General features: G+C 38.1%; 1 protein-coding gene across 1 annotated transcript in view; it reads right to left on the bottom strand.

Annotated features, from left to right (window-relative positions):
- Positions 1-20,505, bottom strand: part of LOC118828118 (cytochrome P450 2C44-like) — a 28,362-nt gene extending 7,857 nt beyond the window's left edge. The window contains exons 1-6 of the mRNA XM_036734529.1: positions 20,293-20,505; positions 13,823-13,985; positions 13,498-13,647; positions 12,970-13,130; positions 9,477-9,653; positions 1,794-1,935 (exon numbers count right to left, since the gene is read on the bottom strand). Coding sequence (XP_036590424.1) covers positions 1,794-1,935; positions 9,477-9,653; positions 12,970-13,130; positions 13,498-13,647; positions 13,823-13,985; positions 20,293-20,472 — 973 coding nt within the window. The 5' untranslated portion in view covers positions 20,473-20,505. The remainder of the gene's footprint in view (positions 1-1,793; positions 1,936-9,476; positions 9,654-12,969; positions 13,131-13,497; positions 13,648-13,822; positions 13,986-20,292) is intronic.
- Positions 20,506-20,877: the final 372 nt, after the last annotated feature.

Raw genomic sequence — 20,877 nt, 5'->3', positions numbered from 1 at the left:
AGAATATTGAAATAGTGGCATCTTAAAGTGATGAAACCCTGAAATAAAACAATGTCGGTATCAGCGGAGGGAAGGGGTGTATATGAGAGATTTTACAAAGATAAAATAATAGTACTTGACAATTGATTAGATACAGGGGTAAGAGAGAGCACAGAATTGCAGATAACACTCACATTGTGAGCCAGGGTGACTGGGAGGATAGTAGTACTCTTGACAGTTATAGAGAAGTTATGAAGGGGAGGATTTGTTGGAGAAAGATGATGATTTTAGTTTTTGGACATGTTGAGTTTAAGATGTCTATGGGTCATACAGTTTGAAATGTTTAATAGGCAATTGGAGTTGTAAGACTGGAGATAGAAAGGTTAGGTTTGGACAAGTACATATTAGAGTCATCTGCATAAAGATGATAATTGAAACCATGGGAACTGATGAGATTACCAAATGCAACCCTAAAGAGGGAAAAGAGAAAAAGGCTCAGGACAGAGCTTTGCTCTGGTTGGTGCTCATGGATAGTGCGTGAGACCCTGATGGAGTTCCAACAAAGTCTGACAGTTGGAGAACTAGCAGTCAGCAATGTCGGGAAAAAATATAGAGAAAAGAGAGTATCGAGGAGAAGGTAAATTGGTGGTGTCAGATGATGCAAACAAATAAATTCTCTTAATTGCAAAATTGAATGGCCTTTTTTCTTCTCAATAAGAATGAGGATTGAAAAAAGCAATTAGATTTGCGGTGAGTAGTTTTGATTGGATGAATATTTCAGAAGATAGCCTGCAAAGAATTAAGAAGAGCAAAAAAACAGAAAGAAGGTAGGGGGACCTTTGGTAGTTGGCCTTTTCAAAGAGCTTAGCCAGAAAAGGGAGGAGAGATTAAGGACAGTAGCTATTACCCTTTAAAATTACTCTCTGCATACTAATATGGGGCACCCATGTGGTGGAGGGGATGGACTGTGAGACCTAGAATCAGAAAGGCCTGAGTTTAAATCTATCCATAGACAATTAATAGGTTTGTGACCCTGAGCCAGTCACCTAACCCTGTTTGATTCAGTTTCCTCATTGTTAAAATGAGCTGGAGAAGGAAATGGCAAACCACCTTAGCATCTTTGCTAAGAAAATCCAGAAAGGGTCATGAAGAGCTGGACGTGACTGAAAAGGACTAAACAACAAAGCCAAATATACTCATATGTTCACTTGACACCCTCATTACTATGTAAGATCTCTGAAAGAAGAGATTATTTCATTCTTTGTTTTCATATCTCCAGAACCTAGCACAATGCCTGACACATGGTATTAAGTGCTCATTGAGGAACTGATTGGGTACAAAAAGAAAGCATTCACTGTCCTTAATTCCTCTGGATGAAACACATTCCAGGCATGTTCTGTTCTACTTTTTCAGTTTTGAATGGACAACATTTAAAAGGGCCCAATTGCAGTGTAAGTGGCAGGAGGTTAGTAGAAACATCTGCTCCAGGAACAATCCAACATTTTGTGTGGTCCTGGAGAATTAGAATATTTGCTTTGGTGGAAAATGTGGTGGTTGTAGTAAGTGAAAGGGTCAGCTGCTGTGCCCTAAGTCCTGTGCCCATCCTTTCTTATTTGTCCTTTCCTCATCTACTCAACTCATTCTTTTTTCTGTTTTCCACTATTACAGGACTCTGTCCTCTAAGCTGCAGTCTCGTTTGAGTCATTCTACCACAATGCTAAAGTGTTGGTCCAGTTTCTGTGTAAATCTGGGTAAGGCAATTTAGGCTGGAATCTTAGGTTTTCCTGTCAGAGCATTGAGGATTTTCTCATTACCTTGTACTTCTGGGTGCTTCAGGAGGAGAAGTAGGCCATATCTTAAAGTGGTACTGGTTGTTTCCGTTCCAGCATCAAATAAATCCATTCCTGCTGTTGCCAGATTTTCCAGGTCAAACACAGAGTCTGGATTTTTTTGGTCCTACAGATTGTTCAGGCAGAAATAAACAAATGAACAAATTAATGAATGAAAACATACATAAAGGAATGAATGAATAAACAAAAGAAGAATTACAATAAGAAGTGTTAAAAAAGACCTCTGGGCCCAAAAAGAGGGACTCTAAATTAAACAGAGTCAAATAACAAATCATTTATTGTCTGAGAAGATGAACTTGTAAGAAGAAACTTTGCAGGGGAGGGGAGGAGGGAGAGGGAAGGAAGGAGGGAAAGAGAGAGAGAGACAGAGAGAGAGAGAGAGAGAGAGAGAGAGAGAGAGAGAGAGAGAGAGAGAGAGAGAGAGAGAGAGAATAAAGAAAGAGGAGAGACAGAGACACAGAGACAGACACACAGAGAGGCAGAGAGAGAGACACACAGATACACATAGAGACAGACCCAGAGACACAGAGACACAGACAGAGATGAAGAGACTGAGGCACAGAGAGACACAGAGAGATTGAGACACATGCAGAGACAGAGACAGAGAGTTAGTTCTCAGTTGCTCAAAGGGGGGGAGTGGGAAAAGAGACATTTATGGTTTCTAGAGGTTTGGGGGCATGGAGTAGGTGGGGTTAAAGGTGGGGAATGTCTGTAGACACAATAAGCCAGAATGTTTATAAAATCCTGAACAAGGTCTTGAGTGTCCAGCTGTGGCTCAAAGTTGTCTTTGAGCTATTTGGGTTCTAGCAGCTATAGGTATCTCCAAGTTTGGCTAGGGTTCACTTGCAAAGGATCACTGGTACGTCAGCATCTCTGAGCCTCATAAATCTTCCTATTTCCTGGTTGTTGCATAACTGCAACTGTTCTGCTTCCCTGTGAAGAAGGGAAGTTCTAACATACAGTATAGTAATTACAGAGCCCATGTTCACAGAAGTAATGGCCATAAAGCCAGTCATAGACAACAGTTGGGAGGAAGAAAGCTTGCCTTTGATTCCCTTCTCCCTTGCCCAGCTACTTAAGGCATTTTCTCTTTTCTAGAGGATGAGAGCCTAACTAATGCTTCTTGCTAGTCAGGACAGAATTCTGCTCTTGTCAAACAGTTTTTAGACTTATTTCTCTATCTTCTACACCCAAACCTGCTCTTACTTTACTGTGATGTTGGAAAGGATCTGGCACAATAATGCCTACTAAGATACCTGTGGAGAAATGGGAACAGAATCTTTTTTTGGTATTTTAGGTGGGTTTGTGGGACTTTGGCCTAGGAACTGCCTTGGTCTGTCAATATTTTCTTGAAGCTCACCCAGTATATATTAAGTATCATCTTACAGCGCTGTCAGAGAGCCTATATCTGGAACCTAGTAAAGCAAGAGGAGGAAGGTTGGGTGGGTGTTTCAACAATTTGGCTAGAAGCTGCTGTGGGGGTGAAAAACCAGCATGAGCCCAATGACAAGAATGCTGCAAGCCCAGGTTCTTTTGATCTGCTTTACTTAGGTAAGCAACATTAAGGGGTTAACAGTCTTACTTTAATCCAACATACAAATATCATTCACTCATCTCAGGGGGGAAAGCCAGCACCCTGAACTTCAGAGCAAATACAAACAGAGCAAATAAACATGAATCAACAGATAGATTTCTATCTGACAAAATCACAATATACAGTTACTAGAGAAGCATCAACATCTGGATTTTCTTCAAAGCTGGGGAGCTCGTAACAATGGCTTTCCTATTCCTGCTGTGGCTCAGAGTTCCAAAAGAGACACCTCTGGGTTTATATATCTCGTTCAGGGTCAAAGGTGAGTCACACATGTGACTCACCCATGTGACCTAAAATCGTCACAAAAATGCTACTTAAACTCACGTGGTCTAGAAGCCTCTGATGTCACAAACATTTCACTCAAATCCATATAAACTGGGCTTTCCCTTGAGGCAAGGAGGTCATCAAGGACTCCTAATTTAATCAAGGAAACAAAGGCCAAACTCTTCAAGGGCACTTGGTTGAATAAGTGCTAAGAGCTCCTCTTGATTCCCAATACAGTGGGAGTGTTTATGACGTAGCAGCACAGATGACAAGATGGTCCAAAAGATGACTGAATTGGATGTGAAGCAGCTGGAGGTGTCTAAAAATATTAGGTTAGTTGAGATTGTGTTTACTTATTCATTAATGAAGACATGTTAGTCTAGAGTAGCAATTCCAGAGTCAAGGGGACTCCTCTCTATCTCATCCCTGAAAAATGGTTAATGAGCCTTTGTTTATAGATCTTTAACGAAGAGAAAACCTATTACTTCCTGAGACATTCTAGTCTCCTTTTGGTCGACTCTAGTTCTTAAAAGGTTTTTCATTTTACCAAGTCTGTCATTCTGTCTGCAACTTTTGACCATTACTCCTAATTCTGTCTATGAGGATAAGAAGAGGAAGCCTAATTTTTCTTCTACTTGTTATCCTTTCAAATACTTGAAGTTACCACCTCTTCCATTTAAATTTTCTTTCTCCAGGTGAAACGTTATTAATTCCTTCAACCAATTCCCGTATGACATAATGCCAGCCCTTTACCATCCTGGATACCCTCTTCTGAACACTCCATAGCTAGTTAGTATCCTTCCTCAAATTTGCTGCCAAATGAACACAATAATGTAGATATGTTATGAGCGGGAAAGAGCACACTACAACAGGACAACCACATGTCACCCCCTCAATCCTTTCTCAGGCTCTAATCTTGAATCTCTGGACATTCTACTATGTAGAACCAGCCTTCTCACTCTAGGAGATGCCACTACCTCTGTTGTCTTCTTAGATCCTGGAAGATATCTCTTCCTCTGCATTCCTAACTTCTGATTAGTTATTTTTTTCTTAAGTCATCATTTTGAGGAAGTGATCAGATTGTCCCCATACACACTCTCTCTGTACTCTACCTAGATCTACTCCCGACTGTCCTCCTCCATGCCCTAGCAGCCTTCCCACTCTTACAGGTCCCTTGTCCTCTATATTCTTCTCACCCTGGAAGGCAACCCAGGTCGCAGAGTCCCATCTTCTGATTGGTGAGTGCCTCTTGGAGCCTCCATTTTGAGTTCCTAAGAAGCACATAATAAATGCTTTTTGCTCTGAATCATTAGCTTTTTAGTCTGTAATGTTATGTCTCTCTTCATGCAACTTAAGATACCATCAACTCTTTAGGTGCCATACAAATCTTATTTTTAGCAAGCATATAGTTCATTAAATTTATAAATTTTATGCCAGGTCTGCAATCTGCTCCATGAGCTCCCCATCTAGCTTGTAAGTAATCCAATATACATTTATTAAGTGGCTATAAATGTGTCAGACACTGTGCTAAACACTAGGGAGATCAAATATTGTCTAAAAGACAATCCTTGTTTTCAAGAAGTTCACATTCTAATGGGAGAGATAACATGAAAAAATTCTGTGCAAGCAAATTATATACATGTATATGTGTACATATATACATATACATATATGTGTGTATGTACATACATGTATGTGTATATACATATGTGTATATATGTGAAACAATCAACCGAGGGAAGGCCATAGAATTCAGAGATATTGGGGGGTGAAAGAACATCCTGTAGAATGTGGAATTCTATCTAGAACTTGATGGAAGCCAGGGAAGCCAGGAAGAAGAGATAATGAGGGAGAATACTCTAGGCATAAAGGACAACCAATGAAAATGAACTGAATCTATAGTTGGAGGTGATGTTTCTGCTATTTGTATGTTTGAGAAAGATCAAGAACCCCAATGTCACTGGATCACACTGTGTATAGATTTGGGTATTTTGGGGGTTCAAGAAAACATGAAATCTTGGAGGAGAGGCAGGCTATAAAGGCCTTTGAGTGTCCAATAAAAGACTTTATAATTGATTTTGGAAGAAATGAAGAGCTATTGGGGTTTATTGAATAGAAGAGTGACATGGTCTGACCTGAACTTTAGGAAGTTCATTTTGACAGCTGAGTGGAAGATGGTGTAAGTAAGGAGGATTTTGTTGTCCTTCTTAGAGTTTAGTTTCCCAGGATCCATGGCCATGGCAATCTCTAGTTTCCAGGTGTTAGATAATAACTCCCAGAGTAACCTCAAGGATTCTAGATAGTAACTCCTAGAATCATAGTGATAGACAGTCTCACCGAGACTGCTCAGTGACATAAAGGATCACAGAATGTGATATTTACTATGCTTGCGCTGAATGACAGTATTGCTAAAATTAACCTGTGAGGCTATTGCTGGCAATGTGCCTTCTTTGTCTGTTGTCATATAAAACAGGTGGGCACTGGTCAGTGAGTGGGGAACCCATGGGGGAATTCATTTGGGATTTGGGTAATGCATAGAGGAATGCATGTACCTGCCTCAACCGGCCCCCATTGAGGTTTGAGTGGATTTAGGCGAATACACAAGCTAGAAAGCTGTGCCTGTCTCAATCGACCCCATCAAGACATAGGGGTAGTTGGCCCCTTTCACACTGGCCCCTGATAGAGCGGTTCTTAGTCAATGCTGTAGGAGTTGGTGCTCCCATTATTACCAACTCCCTTTGAGAAGACTAGACTAGAATAAGATAAAGCTTATTATTTAGTCCCTCTGAAGCTGTCTTCCTGTCCTTCCTCTCTGACCAGATCAAAAGTGAACTGGTTAGAGGCTAGAGTCCAAAAACTCCAATGCTTCCTGTGTGTTATTTGTGAAACAGGTGGATTGGAGGGGGAAGAGACTTGAGGCAGGGAGACTATCCAATAGGCTACTCTAATAGTGCAGCTATGAGTTGTTGAGGGCCTGCAGAAGATTGATGGCATCATCAGAAGAGAGAAGGGGATATATCTGGGGTGTGCTATGAATGTAAAATTGATAGGACTTAACAACTGAATAGGTATGAGGGGTGAGGGTGAGTACTTGAGGATGACATCAAATTGTAAGCATGCATGTCTGGGAAGATGATAGTACTCTTGATAGTAACTTGGAGATTACTAATAAGGGAAGATTTTTTAAATAATGATTTCAGGATTGGATGTGTTGAATTTAAGATGCTTATGTGACATCCATTTCAAAATGTCCAGTAGGAAGTCGGAGATGTGATGCTGCAGATCATCTCAGAAGTTAAGGTGAGATAAATATGAAAGTCATCAGCAGAGAGATGATTGAATCCATGACCGGTGATGAGATCACCAAATAAAACAGTATAGAGAGAAAAGAGAAGAAAGCCCAAGACAGAGCCCTGAGGAATACCCTAGGTTAGTCTGCATGACCTGGATTAAGATCCAGCAAAGAAAACTGAGTCATGGTAATGGGGAGGAGAATTACTGGGGAAAGTAATGTCATAAACCAAGAGAGAAGATAGTATCAAGTAAAAGAGGGTAAACTGCGTCAAAGGTTGCAGAGAGGTGAAGAAAGATGAAGTTTGAGAAAAGACCCTTAGATTTAGCAATTACGTGGTTCATTAATAAATTAAGAGAAAGTTGTTTCTTTTCTGGCGATTTATAGCAGAGGTTTAAACATGCAGCCCACAGACTGTGTGCAGTCATAACACTTCCTAGTGCAGATCCACACAAGATTAAAATGTAAGTGGGATATATTTAACAAAATAAATAAAAATAAAGTAGAATATACATTATGTTGATATATAGTTTTCTAAGTCCACATATTATTGCTGGGATCTTTATGTATGGTTTAACAGCTCCCATTTCTATTTTAGTTTGACACCATTTATCTATAGTGTACTGCAATGAAGGGCCTCTAGGTGGTGCAGAAGATAGAGTGCCCAGCCTGGAGTCAGAATGAATCACCTACCTGATTTTAAATTTGGCCTCAGACACTTATCAGCTGTGTGACCCTGGGCAAGTCCCCCAACCCTGTTTGCTCCAATCTCCTCATTTGCAAAATGAACTAGAAAAGGAAACAACAAACCATTCCACTCTCTTTGAGAAGCACTCTCCAAAATGGTCACAAAGAGTCAGACATAACTGAAAAACAGCTAAATAACAATGAGTAGAAAAGACATGTGACCAGTGAATGGCTAATCCTATGGCTTCTGACCTTTATGAACTGAAACTCTTCCCACAGAAGCTACTGCATTCCCAAAGTTACTGGTGATCACACAGTCTAACGGCTTTTTCTCAAAATTCATCTTTCCTAACCTCTCTGCAGCCTTTGGTATTGTTCTTTGCCATCTTCTCCTTGATACTCTTTTTTTCTCTAGGTTTTAATAAGCACTCTCCTTGGATTCTCCTCTACTTATCTGACCACCTCTCAGACTCCTTTGCTGCGTCTTCATCTCCCTTATGTGGAGTAATCTTGATTACACAGAGCTCTGTCCTGCTACCTCTCCTCCCCTTCCCTCCCCTCCCTTTCTCTCTCCTCTGTTCTCCAACTCCCTTTTCTTCTCTTTTTTCTGTATATTATTTCATTTGGTGATTTCATAAGCTCTCACAACTTCATTCGTCATGTCTTTGCTGATGATCAGATCTACTTATCTCAGCCCTTAAATCTCCCTTGGATTTCCATTTTCACATCTCCAACTGCCTTTTGAACATTTTGTATTATATGTCCTGTAGACGTAAACCAAATATATCCAAAACTGAACTCATTATCTTTCCTCCCCTCCCTGCCAAGGGAGGACCTTTACAAACTTCTCTATTCCTGTGAATGGTACCACTATCCTCCAAATTATCCTCAATTTCTCACTCTCCATAATCCCATCCCCATGTATAATCTCTTGCCAAAGTCTGTCAATTTTATCTTAATAAAATATCTTGAATATTCCTACTTCTCTACCCTCATACTACCACCACTCTTGTCAGTCCCTTAACTCACCTCAAAGACATGAACATTAATATCCTTTTGGTAGATGGTGTATTGTTGTAATCATCCTGAAATTCAATTTGTAATTATACAAGTTGCTAAACTGTTCATTTCCTTTATTACAGGAATTCCACTGTCGTGAATATATTTCAAAGACATAAAAGACTATGTAAGTAAGTATGTATGCATGCATGTACATATAGACACATGTATCCACATATATTTGAATATTAGATATGTGTATTTGTATAGAATCTATACATATGTGTATATGATTTATCTATTATCTCTCTAGTCATTAGAGCATTTTGTTGTGAGAGCAGAGAAGTAGAAAGATGAATTCCATCAATTGAGAAATGATAGAATAAATTAATAAATTTTGTTGTCCAAATATAGTAAAATATAATAGGGTAGTAAAGGAACATTGAGAAGATTTGTATGATCTTATAGAGAATGAATAACAAGAGACAATTACTACAGTAAATTAAATGAAAAGATCACTAAAAAGAGGCTGAATGATACACAACTACAAAGTTACCAATCATTCTAAGTATTGCTAATGAACCATTTTCCACCCCACTTATTGGAGACAAAGGGTAGAATGTTTTGTCAGACAGGATCACTTAATTTGGTTGACACTTTTTCCTTTTTCCACGTAAAAGCTTAACTAGGGAGGGAAAAGAATTTCTAGAATAACTGTGATGAGAAAACAAAGATTTTCAATAATATATATTGGTAAAAGAGCAGAAATAACCATTTCCCACGAGCCATTTCCCACATGTACATACATTACCTGCTTCATTTTGTAGAGAAAGCAGTCAATGTAATTTTTAAGATGGTTAGGATCCAGGGTCTCTTGGTGTTTCTTTGTACCATCCAAAATAAACTCTTTAAGTGTCTTGATATTTGAAAAATATTTCTTGTGAGGTCCAGGAAAGTAGTAGAAAAGCCAAGGGATATTATTATAAAGCTATAAAAAGGGAGGGAGAGATGAAAGTGTCATATGTGAGTTTGCTAATGTTGAGGAAAAACCTCCTACGTAGTCATAATTTTACCATTGTTTAAAATTATATTTGTTTCTTTGGAAAGTAAAAAGGCTTGTCCCCTTTAATGACACTGTAGTTTAGTGAACAATAATTGCTTAGAAAGCTATTGAGTCTTGTAGCTAGAAATATTTAGAGAGGAATGCTTCCCATGGAGATTGGGAAAAAGGAAGCATTTATTATGATTTAGGGAAGTGACACCAGACATTTTAAGCAGTGGTGTAGAAATGTACAAGATGTTATCCAGTCTTCTGCTCAGCATCGTTTTACATATAAAGAAAAAAGTAATTAAAATCTATATAATGATTTTAAAAATAGCATGTCAGAGTAGTGTCTTTATAGCTGACCTCAAAGCCAGGAAACCTGGGTTCAAGAGTTACCGTTGATACATACTAGCTTAGTGAAACTGATCAAGTCACTTAATCTCCCAGTGTTCTAGGTCAGAAGGGTAAAAAATGTCCAGTGGCTCATCCAGATTAAAATGCAATTGGGAAATATTTAATAAAATTAATAAAATATGATTGAATGTGTATATGGATTTCTAACTGAATGTGCAGCCAGCAGGGATCTTTATGTATTAATTAGTGGTTGCCCATTGCTATTTGAGTTTGACACCACTGTTCTAGGTATCTCTTTAAGATTATCATTTGCTAAACAGTTTCTGACCTGCTTTGGTAGGATGAATTTCCTCATTTAGAGGTGAATCATAGTGAAATCATAGATTCTGTAATTTTCCCTATCCTGCTCTATATCCCTGATATTATGCTTCCAGGATGGGTGAGTAGTATTTTGCCACAGGTTGAGCATGGATGGAAGAAATTCACTGCAGCCTCTTCCTGGTGAATTTGGCTGCATGTGGAGGGATAGGTTCACTGTCATCTACTCTTTCCTATAGGCTCAGACTTTGTCTCACCAAACGGGCTTCCTATATATTAACAGAATTCTGGCTTTGAAGGGGCTGAAGGGACAGCTAGGTTTTACAAGCTCAAATTAGCTAGAAAAACAAAATGAAACAAAAAAACAGAACATATTTAGGTGATAGATTATAAGAATAGTAAATTACAATTATAACAAAGTAAAACATAATTGGTAGACAGCCATTCTGATAATCAGGAACATCTGGGTTAAATTCCAGTTTCTGCATTGGACTGTGTTGGAGGTGTGACCCTGGCCATGTTCCTTAACTTCTCAGTGACTCCACATAGTTCTCTAAGACTATAAAATGTAGAGGAGTTGCTGAGATGGTTGTTTATTCTTTCAGATTTCCCTAAACCAATGAAATTACAGATCTGGGTTAGCATCAGCTAACCTTATAGTTAACATATATGGAACATTTTAAGGTTTTCAAAGCACTTGATGGATATTTTTCCATTTGATGTTGACAATAAACCTGTGAGGTGGGTGCTATTATTATCTTCATTTTACAGATGAAGAAACAGAGAAAGCGATGCCAAGTGCTTTGTTCAGGGTCACACAGATATTGAGTGGCAAGATTCAATCTCAGCTTATCAGGACAACAAATCGATTTCTGGCCCTGACTGCCTAAGGTTACATAAAATGGGCAAAGTTTATCCTTTGGGGAAGGAAAGGTTTGTCCCCTTAGAAGGGGCCTCTTCCTGACCTCTCTTATGAACTAGACAATTTTAAAATAAAATAAATATTTGTTTCCTATTAGCGGCTGCTTCTCTGTAAATAGAATTGCTGGAATGGTATCCTACTTTGAGATAAATTTGTCAAAGCCATAAACATGATGGGACATTGCGATGCAATGTGGTATAATAGAAAAATCATTGAGACTGGAAATCTAGAGCCCTCTAGGCAACCCTGTCTCTGATATTTGTTTGTCCTCGGGCAAACTTCTCTTCTATTACCTGTATCAGTCTCAATTTCTTTATCAGCAAAATGGTTATATGAAGAGGCAGCCAGATTTTCATACACACACACACATGCACACACACATATTAAAACACACACAATAAAGGATTGGTAGATGGAATACAATGACTTTTGTTTAACTTCTGTTATTGCTCAAATTCAAGAGTCTCAGTAATTTCTAACCCTAAGTGAGAAAACTATAAAGAAACATTGAATTATGATTCTGACTCTGGCATAAGCAATACAAATTTTAGGTTGGAGACACTCTACCTAGAATTTTTTGTAGCCCTTAGTGGGGTGGTGGCTTCTAATTTTGCCTATGAAATAAAATGCTGCCTGTTGCCCATTTCAAGGAGAGGCTTTCTAGTCACTACACCTTGGCAGACAGAAACTGAAATAGCCACCAAGTGACTGAGCTATCAGAGCAATGCCCAGAAAATATTATACAAAAAAATCAATCAGCAACCGTGTGCCATGTACCAGGTACTGTGTACCCAGACTCAACAATGAGACTGGTGGAAAAATGTGTTCAGTAAACAGGGCCCATTGAGTAGCATGCCCAATAAGAATACTGAGATGGCATTTCCAGGAGACATAAATAATTTTGAAATATTAAAGGCTTGTTACTTACATGTTCCCTGGCTGCCCATATTCCCTACATGTGAACTTCCTCCAATTGTTTTCTGGTCATAAACATTCCTTACATTTCTGCTTCTTATGCATCATTGTTATTAATTATTCTTTCCACCAATGATAGATGTTTTTAGTGTGCCTCGGGTATAAGCAATGAATATTCTTCTGCTAGATTTATCACCTTTTATGTCATTAAATATTTTGTTTTATATTGTGTTCTCAGGACAACTAGTAAAATGAAATATGTCATTCAAGACTTGTAAGCTAGGACTTTTAAGGAGATGTAAAAGCAGAGAATATATGGTCCTAAATCTAGCATAATTTTTCATGGGGATTATCTCACATGTGACAAAGAATACTGCACATATAATTATGCTTCCATTGGCTAAAACATGGTTTTATTTAATTTGCTTTATAACCCTTAAACTACTATATAAACATGAGATCCGATTCCCGCTACCACCACCACCACCACCACTGCAATTTCAGCTTCTTTACTGAAAGCTGCCTTTACCACTAATGCTTATAATTTTGTGGACAATATGACTATTTCTAGAGCCCACTAATAAAATCCCGCATAAGACTTTGTGGAAGAGACAATGATCTCACACCATGACCTTATTATGCTTGTGTGAATGTTTTCTGATAATAGGCATTATTGAAGAGCCTTCTTCACCTTTGTGTTGCAAAAACGTGATGACCATGCATAAAACCACAGGATGACTCTGGCCTTACCTGAATCACTGGTGAGTTCAGTAGAATCACGTTTTCACTTAATAACCTCATCATAGAAAGGAATTTCTCATTGTCATAATTAAAACGCTGATGGAAGATGATGGAACTAATAATATTACAAGGGGCACATCCAAGGATGAAGGTTGGGTCAAAGGGTTGACCTGATGATAAAGAAATCTAATAAAGTGAAGAACAAGTTTAATGCTAATATTTTGAATCATCCAGCATTAGGATAGCAAGGAAAAGGCTTCTAATCTGAACATGGAGTTGAGTTCCCTCAATGCTGATCTACAGCATCTCTGCTGGACTATTTCTCTTCTCTATATTTAGGACAGAAACAGTTTGTGAAACATGAGAAGAATAGGGAGAAATCTTATTTGCTGCCACACTTCTGTCCATAACGGTTCCACCTAGTCACAGATTTGAACAGTGGTAAATAAAGTAACTCCCAACCCAGAGAGATTTAGAACTGGTGATATATTATTTTACAGGACCCATGTATCCAAGAAATATTCAATGATAACCAACTATTTGTTTTCCTTAGTTCCTCCAAAAGGAACTGAGCTTCTTCCTGGACACGCTCCTCAATGCTCCTCTTCCCCATCCCAAAGTTTCTCAGAGTCACCAGAGAAAATCGACGGATTTGTTTCCACTTTTCTCCATGACTGAAAATGATTCCTGGGAAAAGAATGAAGCAAGCATAAGGGTAACAGTTCTATTTTGCTTAAAGTAGAATTTTTATTTTTTCACTAGCTTCCATTTCTAGGTAGTTTAAATATCATTGTAAGTTGTCCTTCCATTTCCTTTTACCTTTCCACCTCTACTACTTTACCTGGAAGAATCTGAAACTTACCATGTCCTTTGTAAATGTCATCAAATATTGGCATTTTCCCCCTGCCTCCAAAAATGTCTCCCTGATCAATCAGAGCTTCCTTCAGTGCCTTGTAGCCATGTAGAATCACCACTGGCTGAGACCCAAAATACACAGTGAACACTGGACCATACTTTTCAGAGAGCTGGGAAAAGAGATACAAGAATCAACTCATGGAACAGTGCTCAACTTGAAAATGGGTATATCTGGGCTTGTACAAGTGCTAATTAATGCAAGAGACATGGCTATGTTTGCCCTACAATTGAACCTTCCTATATGCATTGACTATTCCAAATATAAAGTGATCTCTTTGAAAGAAATTTCCTGATCCTCTGTTCTTATTTCCATATATTTAACTGTCCTTGGAACATAATAAGTGTTAAATAAATGTGTTTTTTTCATTTAGGAAATTACATCAAGTAGAAAGAGCACTGGCTTAGGAGGCATGGGACCCTTGTTGTAGTCCAAGCTCTGTTGCTAAACAGCCATGTGGTTTGGTTGAATTCATGTGACCTTTCCTCCTCTGTAAAATGAAGGCATTAGAGTAGATTCAATTCTAGTGAAAATATTTTTGTGTAGCACTTCCTGTATAAAAGACCTACATTAACACCCTACAGAGATGAGTTATTAAGTCATGATGCTGATCCTGGTGTATTGAAAGTTATGCCTCTAGAGTGTAAACCTTTGAAGGGTGTGAAGGGAAAAAATATTTATATAGTACCTGCTCATGTAAGGCACTATATCACGTGCTTTTTACAAATGTTTTCTCACAACTGGAAAGGAAATCCTCACAAGAACCCTGCAAGGTAGGTGCTATGGTTATAATTCCCATTTTACAGTTGAGAAAACTGAGATAAACACAGATTAAGTGACTTAACCAGGGTTCAGCTGTTAGTAAATGGCTGTCAGTATTTGACTCAAGTCTTCCTTACTTCTGGCTCAGTACTCTATTCACTGTATCACTAGTTACCTCAAGCTGAGATTGCTTCTATAGAATTTTCTCAGGCTTAATCCTGCTCAGTTTCTGGTCTAGAAGTTTTTGAAACAATGAGACACTCCCTCTTCAAAACACACACTCCTCTTTTGGCTTCCTTGACACTCTCTGAGTTAATCTGGTTCTCTCCCTTTGCCATGCTGGGCTTTCTACCCTGCTCTCTGTGCTCTTTGTCTGAGCAATCTTACCAGCTTCCAAGGATTTAGTTATTGTCTCCAAGTATATAACTCAAAAATAGATACATATCCATCATAAACCTATCTCCTGAACTTCAATGTTATATTGCTAACTGCCTGGCAGACACTTGTACCAGGATATCTTATAGTCATCTCAAATTTAACATGGCTAAATGAGATTAACATTTTCCCCAAGAATCAGAAAATTTGAGAGTTGGAAACTAGCTCATTGTCTACCCGATCCAAACTACATGCTAAAGGGATTCCTACTGTGACATTTCCTAAAAGTGGTTATCTAACCCTAAACATAGCCCTCCTCCAACTTCTTTTCTGTGGTTAGTATCACCATTCTCCCAGTCAACTAGGTTCACAGCATTGGAATCACTCTTGACTCTCTTCAGTTATCCTCATAACCACTTCCCTGTACTATTGTAATAGTCTTTTGATTAGTCTCCCTGTCTCAAATCTCTCCTTTTCCAATCCATCTTCCATATAGGTGCCAAAATGATATTTTTACTTTTCTCTCTCTCTCCTCTTCCTCCCCCATTATCTCTCTCTCTTCCATCTCTAATTAATTTATGCATATTTTGTTTTTACATGACTGTGTTACACGCCCCTCATTCCTTAGGATTCAAACTCCTTGAGGAGAAGGATAGTTGTCTTTTTTATTTGTCTCTCTTATCTTACCTTACCATATGTACACCATAGAAACTTAATAATTGTTAAATTGAACCAAAATATGGGACCATTTTGGCTCTGAAAGGTGAGTATTCTCTCTTATTCCTGGAACTAAGTCTACATTTCACTTTCCAAATTGTGCCCCATGAACTTTGATCATCCTCCTTATCATCCTCCCTGAACTCTGCCCATGGGTCTCTGGGCATTGACAGATGACCTTTCAACTTATCTTATTTGGAAACAGGCTTCCATGTCACTTTTCTATAATCTCAAAACTATGCCATAGAATTTCTCCCCTCTGCTTCACTAAATTGCCTTTTGAGTTTTCTCCTCCCCACATATGAATGTAAACTCATCGATGGCAGGGACTATCTTACTTGTTTTTGTTTGAATTCCCAACTCTTAGCACAGTTCTGGGAACATAATAAGTCCTTAATGTGTTTTCCTCTTTTCACTCATTCATTCATTTATCCCTTCACTCAAGATCAGTTTAGGTGAATTCAGAGAAACTCACCTCCAAAAGATTGGAAACTAGGTAAATAATTGTTAAGCGTGCAACAGCACACTAAAGTATTTTTTAAGGCCTTGATGAATGGTAATCTGTATGGGTAGAGGCAATCCCCCACAATGAGATCACAGATCTCTTGAAATATTGGATTACTTAGTTCTTGCTCTGAAGACATTTAGGATATTATAATAGGGATAACATATATACTCCATGGAAATTTCTAGCTAAACTCTTTATTTTACATCAGATGCTCTGTTTAGTTTAGCTCCACAAAAATCATGTCTCGCTCAGAAATGGGTGAAATCAGAAAATAGAAACTAATATTTATGAAGTGTAATACATTTAACCTCAAAAATTCTTATCTGACCATTATAGGCAGATGTTCCACTGAGTCCTATTCTGGTATCTCATGGTGATGTGGAGGTAATCCTGGGATCTCACAGACTTGCATGGAGTGTAAGCTTTAAAGGTTCTGATATTCAGAACAAGCCCTGTGTATCTGTACAGCAACAGATTGATTTCGATGTTAATGGACCAACTCAGTTAAGCACAGAGAAGTTCATTACCGGGAAGTTGAGTACTTGGAAATAAATTCTTTGACTTTGATATCCTTTAAGAAGAAAGGCATCAAAATGGACTTCAGTCACACATAGCCTACTTTTGTTTCACTAGTAATGGTAAGGGTCGTAATGGAAAATGGGGGAAAGGATGCTAAAAATAATAATGACCATCCACAAATATTAAATTTTTATTGGTCCTCAATGTGAGATATTTGTATAATTGTTACACTACTGGAGTCTATGTATATTTCCTCCATTAAATACTCAGTGAGTCTTTGACATTGCCCTCCAATAAGACTTTATTAAGTGTCACTATGTACTAACCATTGCCATAAGTGCTGGAAATTACAAAAAAAGGCAAAAGACAGTCCCTGCTTTCAAGGAACTCACAAACTAATTGGGGGAGGGGCAGAAAATGAAAACAACATTGGAAAAAACAAGATACACATATATATGCATCTACATATACATATGATAAATTAGAAATAAATACATGGCACTAGCTTTAAGGTGGAAGGATTAAGGGAAATGCTTCTCAAAGAAGATGGAATTTTAGATAGTTCTTCAAGAAAGCCATGAAGTAGAGATGAGGAAGGAGAGTTTTCTAGGTATGGAGACTAGTCAGTGAAGATATCTGGGGTATAGAAAGGGAAGTCTTACACAAAGAACAGCAAGAAGATCAACGTCGCTGACTCACTGAGTACTTAATGGAGGAAATAGGTGGGAGATTAGGTATATGAAGACTGGTAAAGTAGAAGGGGGCCTGGTTATACAAGGCTTTGCCAAAAATAAAATTTTGTATTTGGCAAAATATGTTTAAAGATAAATATTCTCCTTGGGGTAATGTATGTTTTCATACAAATATTTCAGTACCACAACCTTGGAAGAATCAAAGTTGTCAATGAGTCAAAGGTTAAAGTAGAAATGGCATGTTGGACAAAAGTGGGGTTCAGGATATTTCCAGTGATTATTTAATCATAAAAATGTCAAGGAGTATTATTTAGGACACATATGATGAGAAAAAAGTAGTTCAGTCATGTAGCAAGAGAACATGAAAATATATAGATATCCAATGTATTCCACTAATAGCTGTGAAATGTAAGTAATCTGAGAGCAGCAGTTCTTAACCTTCTCTGTGTCATGGATCACCTTGGCAGTCTGGTGAAGTAGGCCCATGGTCCCTTTTACTGAGGTAAATGTTTTAAAATTAATAAAATAAAATATGTGGTATTATAAAACAAGCCAATTATATTAAACTATAGTTACTGAAATATTTTTCTGATCCAAGTTGAATCTGCTGAAATCAAGAGGTCAGGCGAGCCCAGGTTAAAAGCCCTTAAAAAACCAGGCTGCCAATATCAGTAGAGAGACTATGGCTGATTAATTGGAGGACATGGACAAACTTTGCATGGAATGAGAAGACATTTCTGAGTTGCAATCTACACTATTGAGGGAAATACCTACATCATTGAGAACATAATTTCATTGGTATATTGAAGAAACATTAACATCACTGTACTTGCCGTTTATTTTATTTTTTAAGGGAGGAAAGGAAAATTTGAGATTTCACTGCTACAGAAACTCCTAGTAAGGAAACTCCCTTTACCGTTGCAGGCTGGTGCCTTTTCTGCAAGTTACCATCTTAAAGTGTTTCCTGGTTTACTGAGAGATATGTTATTGTCCAGGGCCACGTGGCCAATAAGTATCAGAGGTGGGATTTGAATTCAGGTCTTTCTGACTCCTGGAACAATGCTAGGAACCTTCAATCATAATTGACCATTAGATTACCTTATAGAAGTGAAATATCCTGCATAAAGAAGGTGACTATCCTGCTGTGGTCTGTTCTGGTAAGACTACATTTGGATTATTGTGTTCAGTTCTGAGTATCATAATTAAGGGTGAATGTTCATAAATTGGCATGTGTTGAGAAATTAGCTAAATTGAGGAGGAGACTTAAATGCTAAGCTATTGAAACATTAAGGTAATAAGGATTTTTAGCCTGAAATAATTTTTAAGAGGAATGTGATAACCAGTTATTTGAAAGGCTATCAAATGCAATAGGGATTAGATTTATTTTTCTGTGCCACAGAAAATGGAATGAAAAGCATTGGATTGGAGGTTGAAAGTAGTTTTCAGCTGGATATATAGGAAAGAATTCTTAATAATTAGATCTGTCTAAAATAAGAATGTGCCATCCCCCAGGCAGTACTGAGTATCCTCTTCATTTGGTATCTTGAATTAAATTTGAGATCCTCTTGTCCAGCACCCTAATTCTGGAAATGAGGAAATTGAATCATAAAGACTTTCAGTTATTTGCCTTAGGTCACACAGATTTTAAATATCAGATCTAGGATATGAATCCAAATTTTCTAACTCCAAATCTAGTGCTAACACAGGTTTAATAGGTGAATTCAACCTTTTTTGTGTGTCATGAACCCCATTGACAATCTGATGAAACCTACCAACCCTTTCTCAAAATAATGTATTTTTTAAATTTATAGTAGATGGAAATAGCAAATTACAATTAAAGGATTATGAAAATGATGTGTTTTTTTTTTCTTTTCAATTTCATGGATCCCTGGAAATCTATCAATTAACCTACAAAAGTCCATAGACAGCAGGTTAAGGACCCCTGGTCTATAAAATCCTTCTTACTATGACTATAATGACTATATGATAACAATAGATTGGCCTCAGAGATTAAGCATCCCCAACTCTGAGATTCCATCATTCATTGATTTCAAAGGTAAGAGTACTGGATTTCCTTGACTTTTTGGTCAAAGCTTCAGATATAATGGCTTAAGATGAGTAGTGGAGGCAATAGGGCTAGATTTTCCATAGTTCATAAGTCATCCTTTTTCACTCCTGGCCCATCAACTAAAACAATCACCGAGAAATAGCAACACAGCCTCATAGCAGAAACTACAGTAGAACGAGCATGCCAAGTTCTATTGTCTTAAGTGCAAAAATAAAATTTACGTTTATATTTAACATTTCCCAGTGAAGTTAATATGCTTGCTAATGCTAATCCGTATTTCCATCATGTCTCCTATGCTATTTTTATGTCTGGAAACAAAATTTTTCAAAGTTAAGCTTATCTATTGAATACCCTCTCATTCCTGGAGATAGCCTGTAGATGCTTGCAAAGTCTTAAATGTAACCATGAATACATATAACTATGCACACACATACATGCACACACATCCATGTGTATACACATGTACACACATGCACATACATGCATGTACACATACATGAAGACATACATATATAGTCAGTATTCAGTTTTATCTACAACTCATTCTCTTTAAGAAATGTCTGACTTGGTCTTTAAGGCAACATCATCCTGACTTTGGCTCTAGTGCTTCAGCTATCATGCCAACACCATCTCTTATTATGTCATGAAAACCTTTTTGGGGGATCTTCGTTTCTAATCCCCAATCATCCTAGGATCAGCCATGAGATGTCATTACTAGAGGGTTTTGTAAGGGACATTCCACTTGATGGAGTCCATCCACAAGATTCAGTCCCCTTACCTTGCAGAGAGACATGGAGAGGTCATTCATGTCTATCTGTAGCATATTCCCAATGATGGGGAGAGGGGCTGGCCCAGGAGGCAGCTTCCTTCCTTTATAATCTTTTCTCCACAGTGATAAAATGACCAAGAAAGAGACACAAACTACCAGGGTGAGAGTGGTGAATTCCCAGGGCTCCATTGCAGCAATCTGGCCACAGCTAGAACAGGTATCAGGTCAAAATCTCAAGTTTAAAACACCTGACTTGTTTTTTTTTTTAAGTGGGAGTGGAGGTAAATAGCCAATGAAGAGTTTATAGTCCTACGAGGAAACAACACAGGTTTTTCGTTATCTCAAATTGCAGAGGACAACAGAGCTTATTGAGCAATATCCAGTTTCAGTGCTCTGGCCACCATCCCGGTACCTGCACCCTGTAATTCCATGAATGCTACTTATAGGGAGCAGGGATGACGGAGATGGAGAATGCAGAAGATTCATGAGAATTTCATTTGTCATGCTTGATCTCATCCTTTGCATTTGTTCTACATTTTCTTTTTGGTTGAGGTTGTCTGTTCTTGATGGCAGTGAGCTTGAATTATATTCAGC

This window comes from Trichosurus vulpecula, chromosome 8, assembly GCF_011100635.1.
Source record: "Trichosurus vulpecula isolate mTriVul1 chromosome 8, mTriVul1.pri, whole genome shotgun sequence".
In the NCBI taxonomy this organism is placed as follows: Eukaryota; Metazoa; Chordata; class Mammalia; order Diprotodontia; family Phalangeridae; genus Trichosurus; species Trichosurus vulpecula.
Note: the sequence above shows the minus strand (reverse complement) of the source record. Positions and strands in the feature narration are given on the sequence as shown.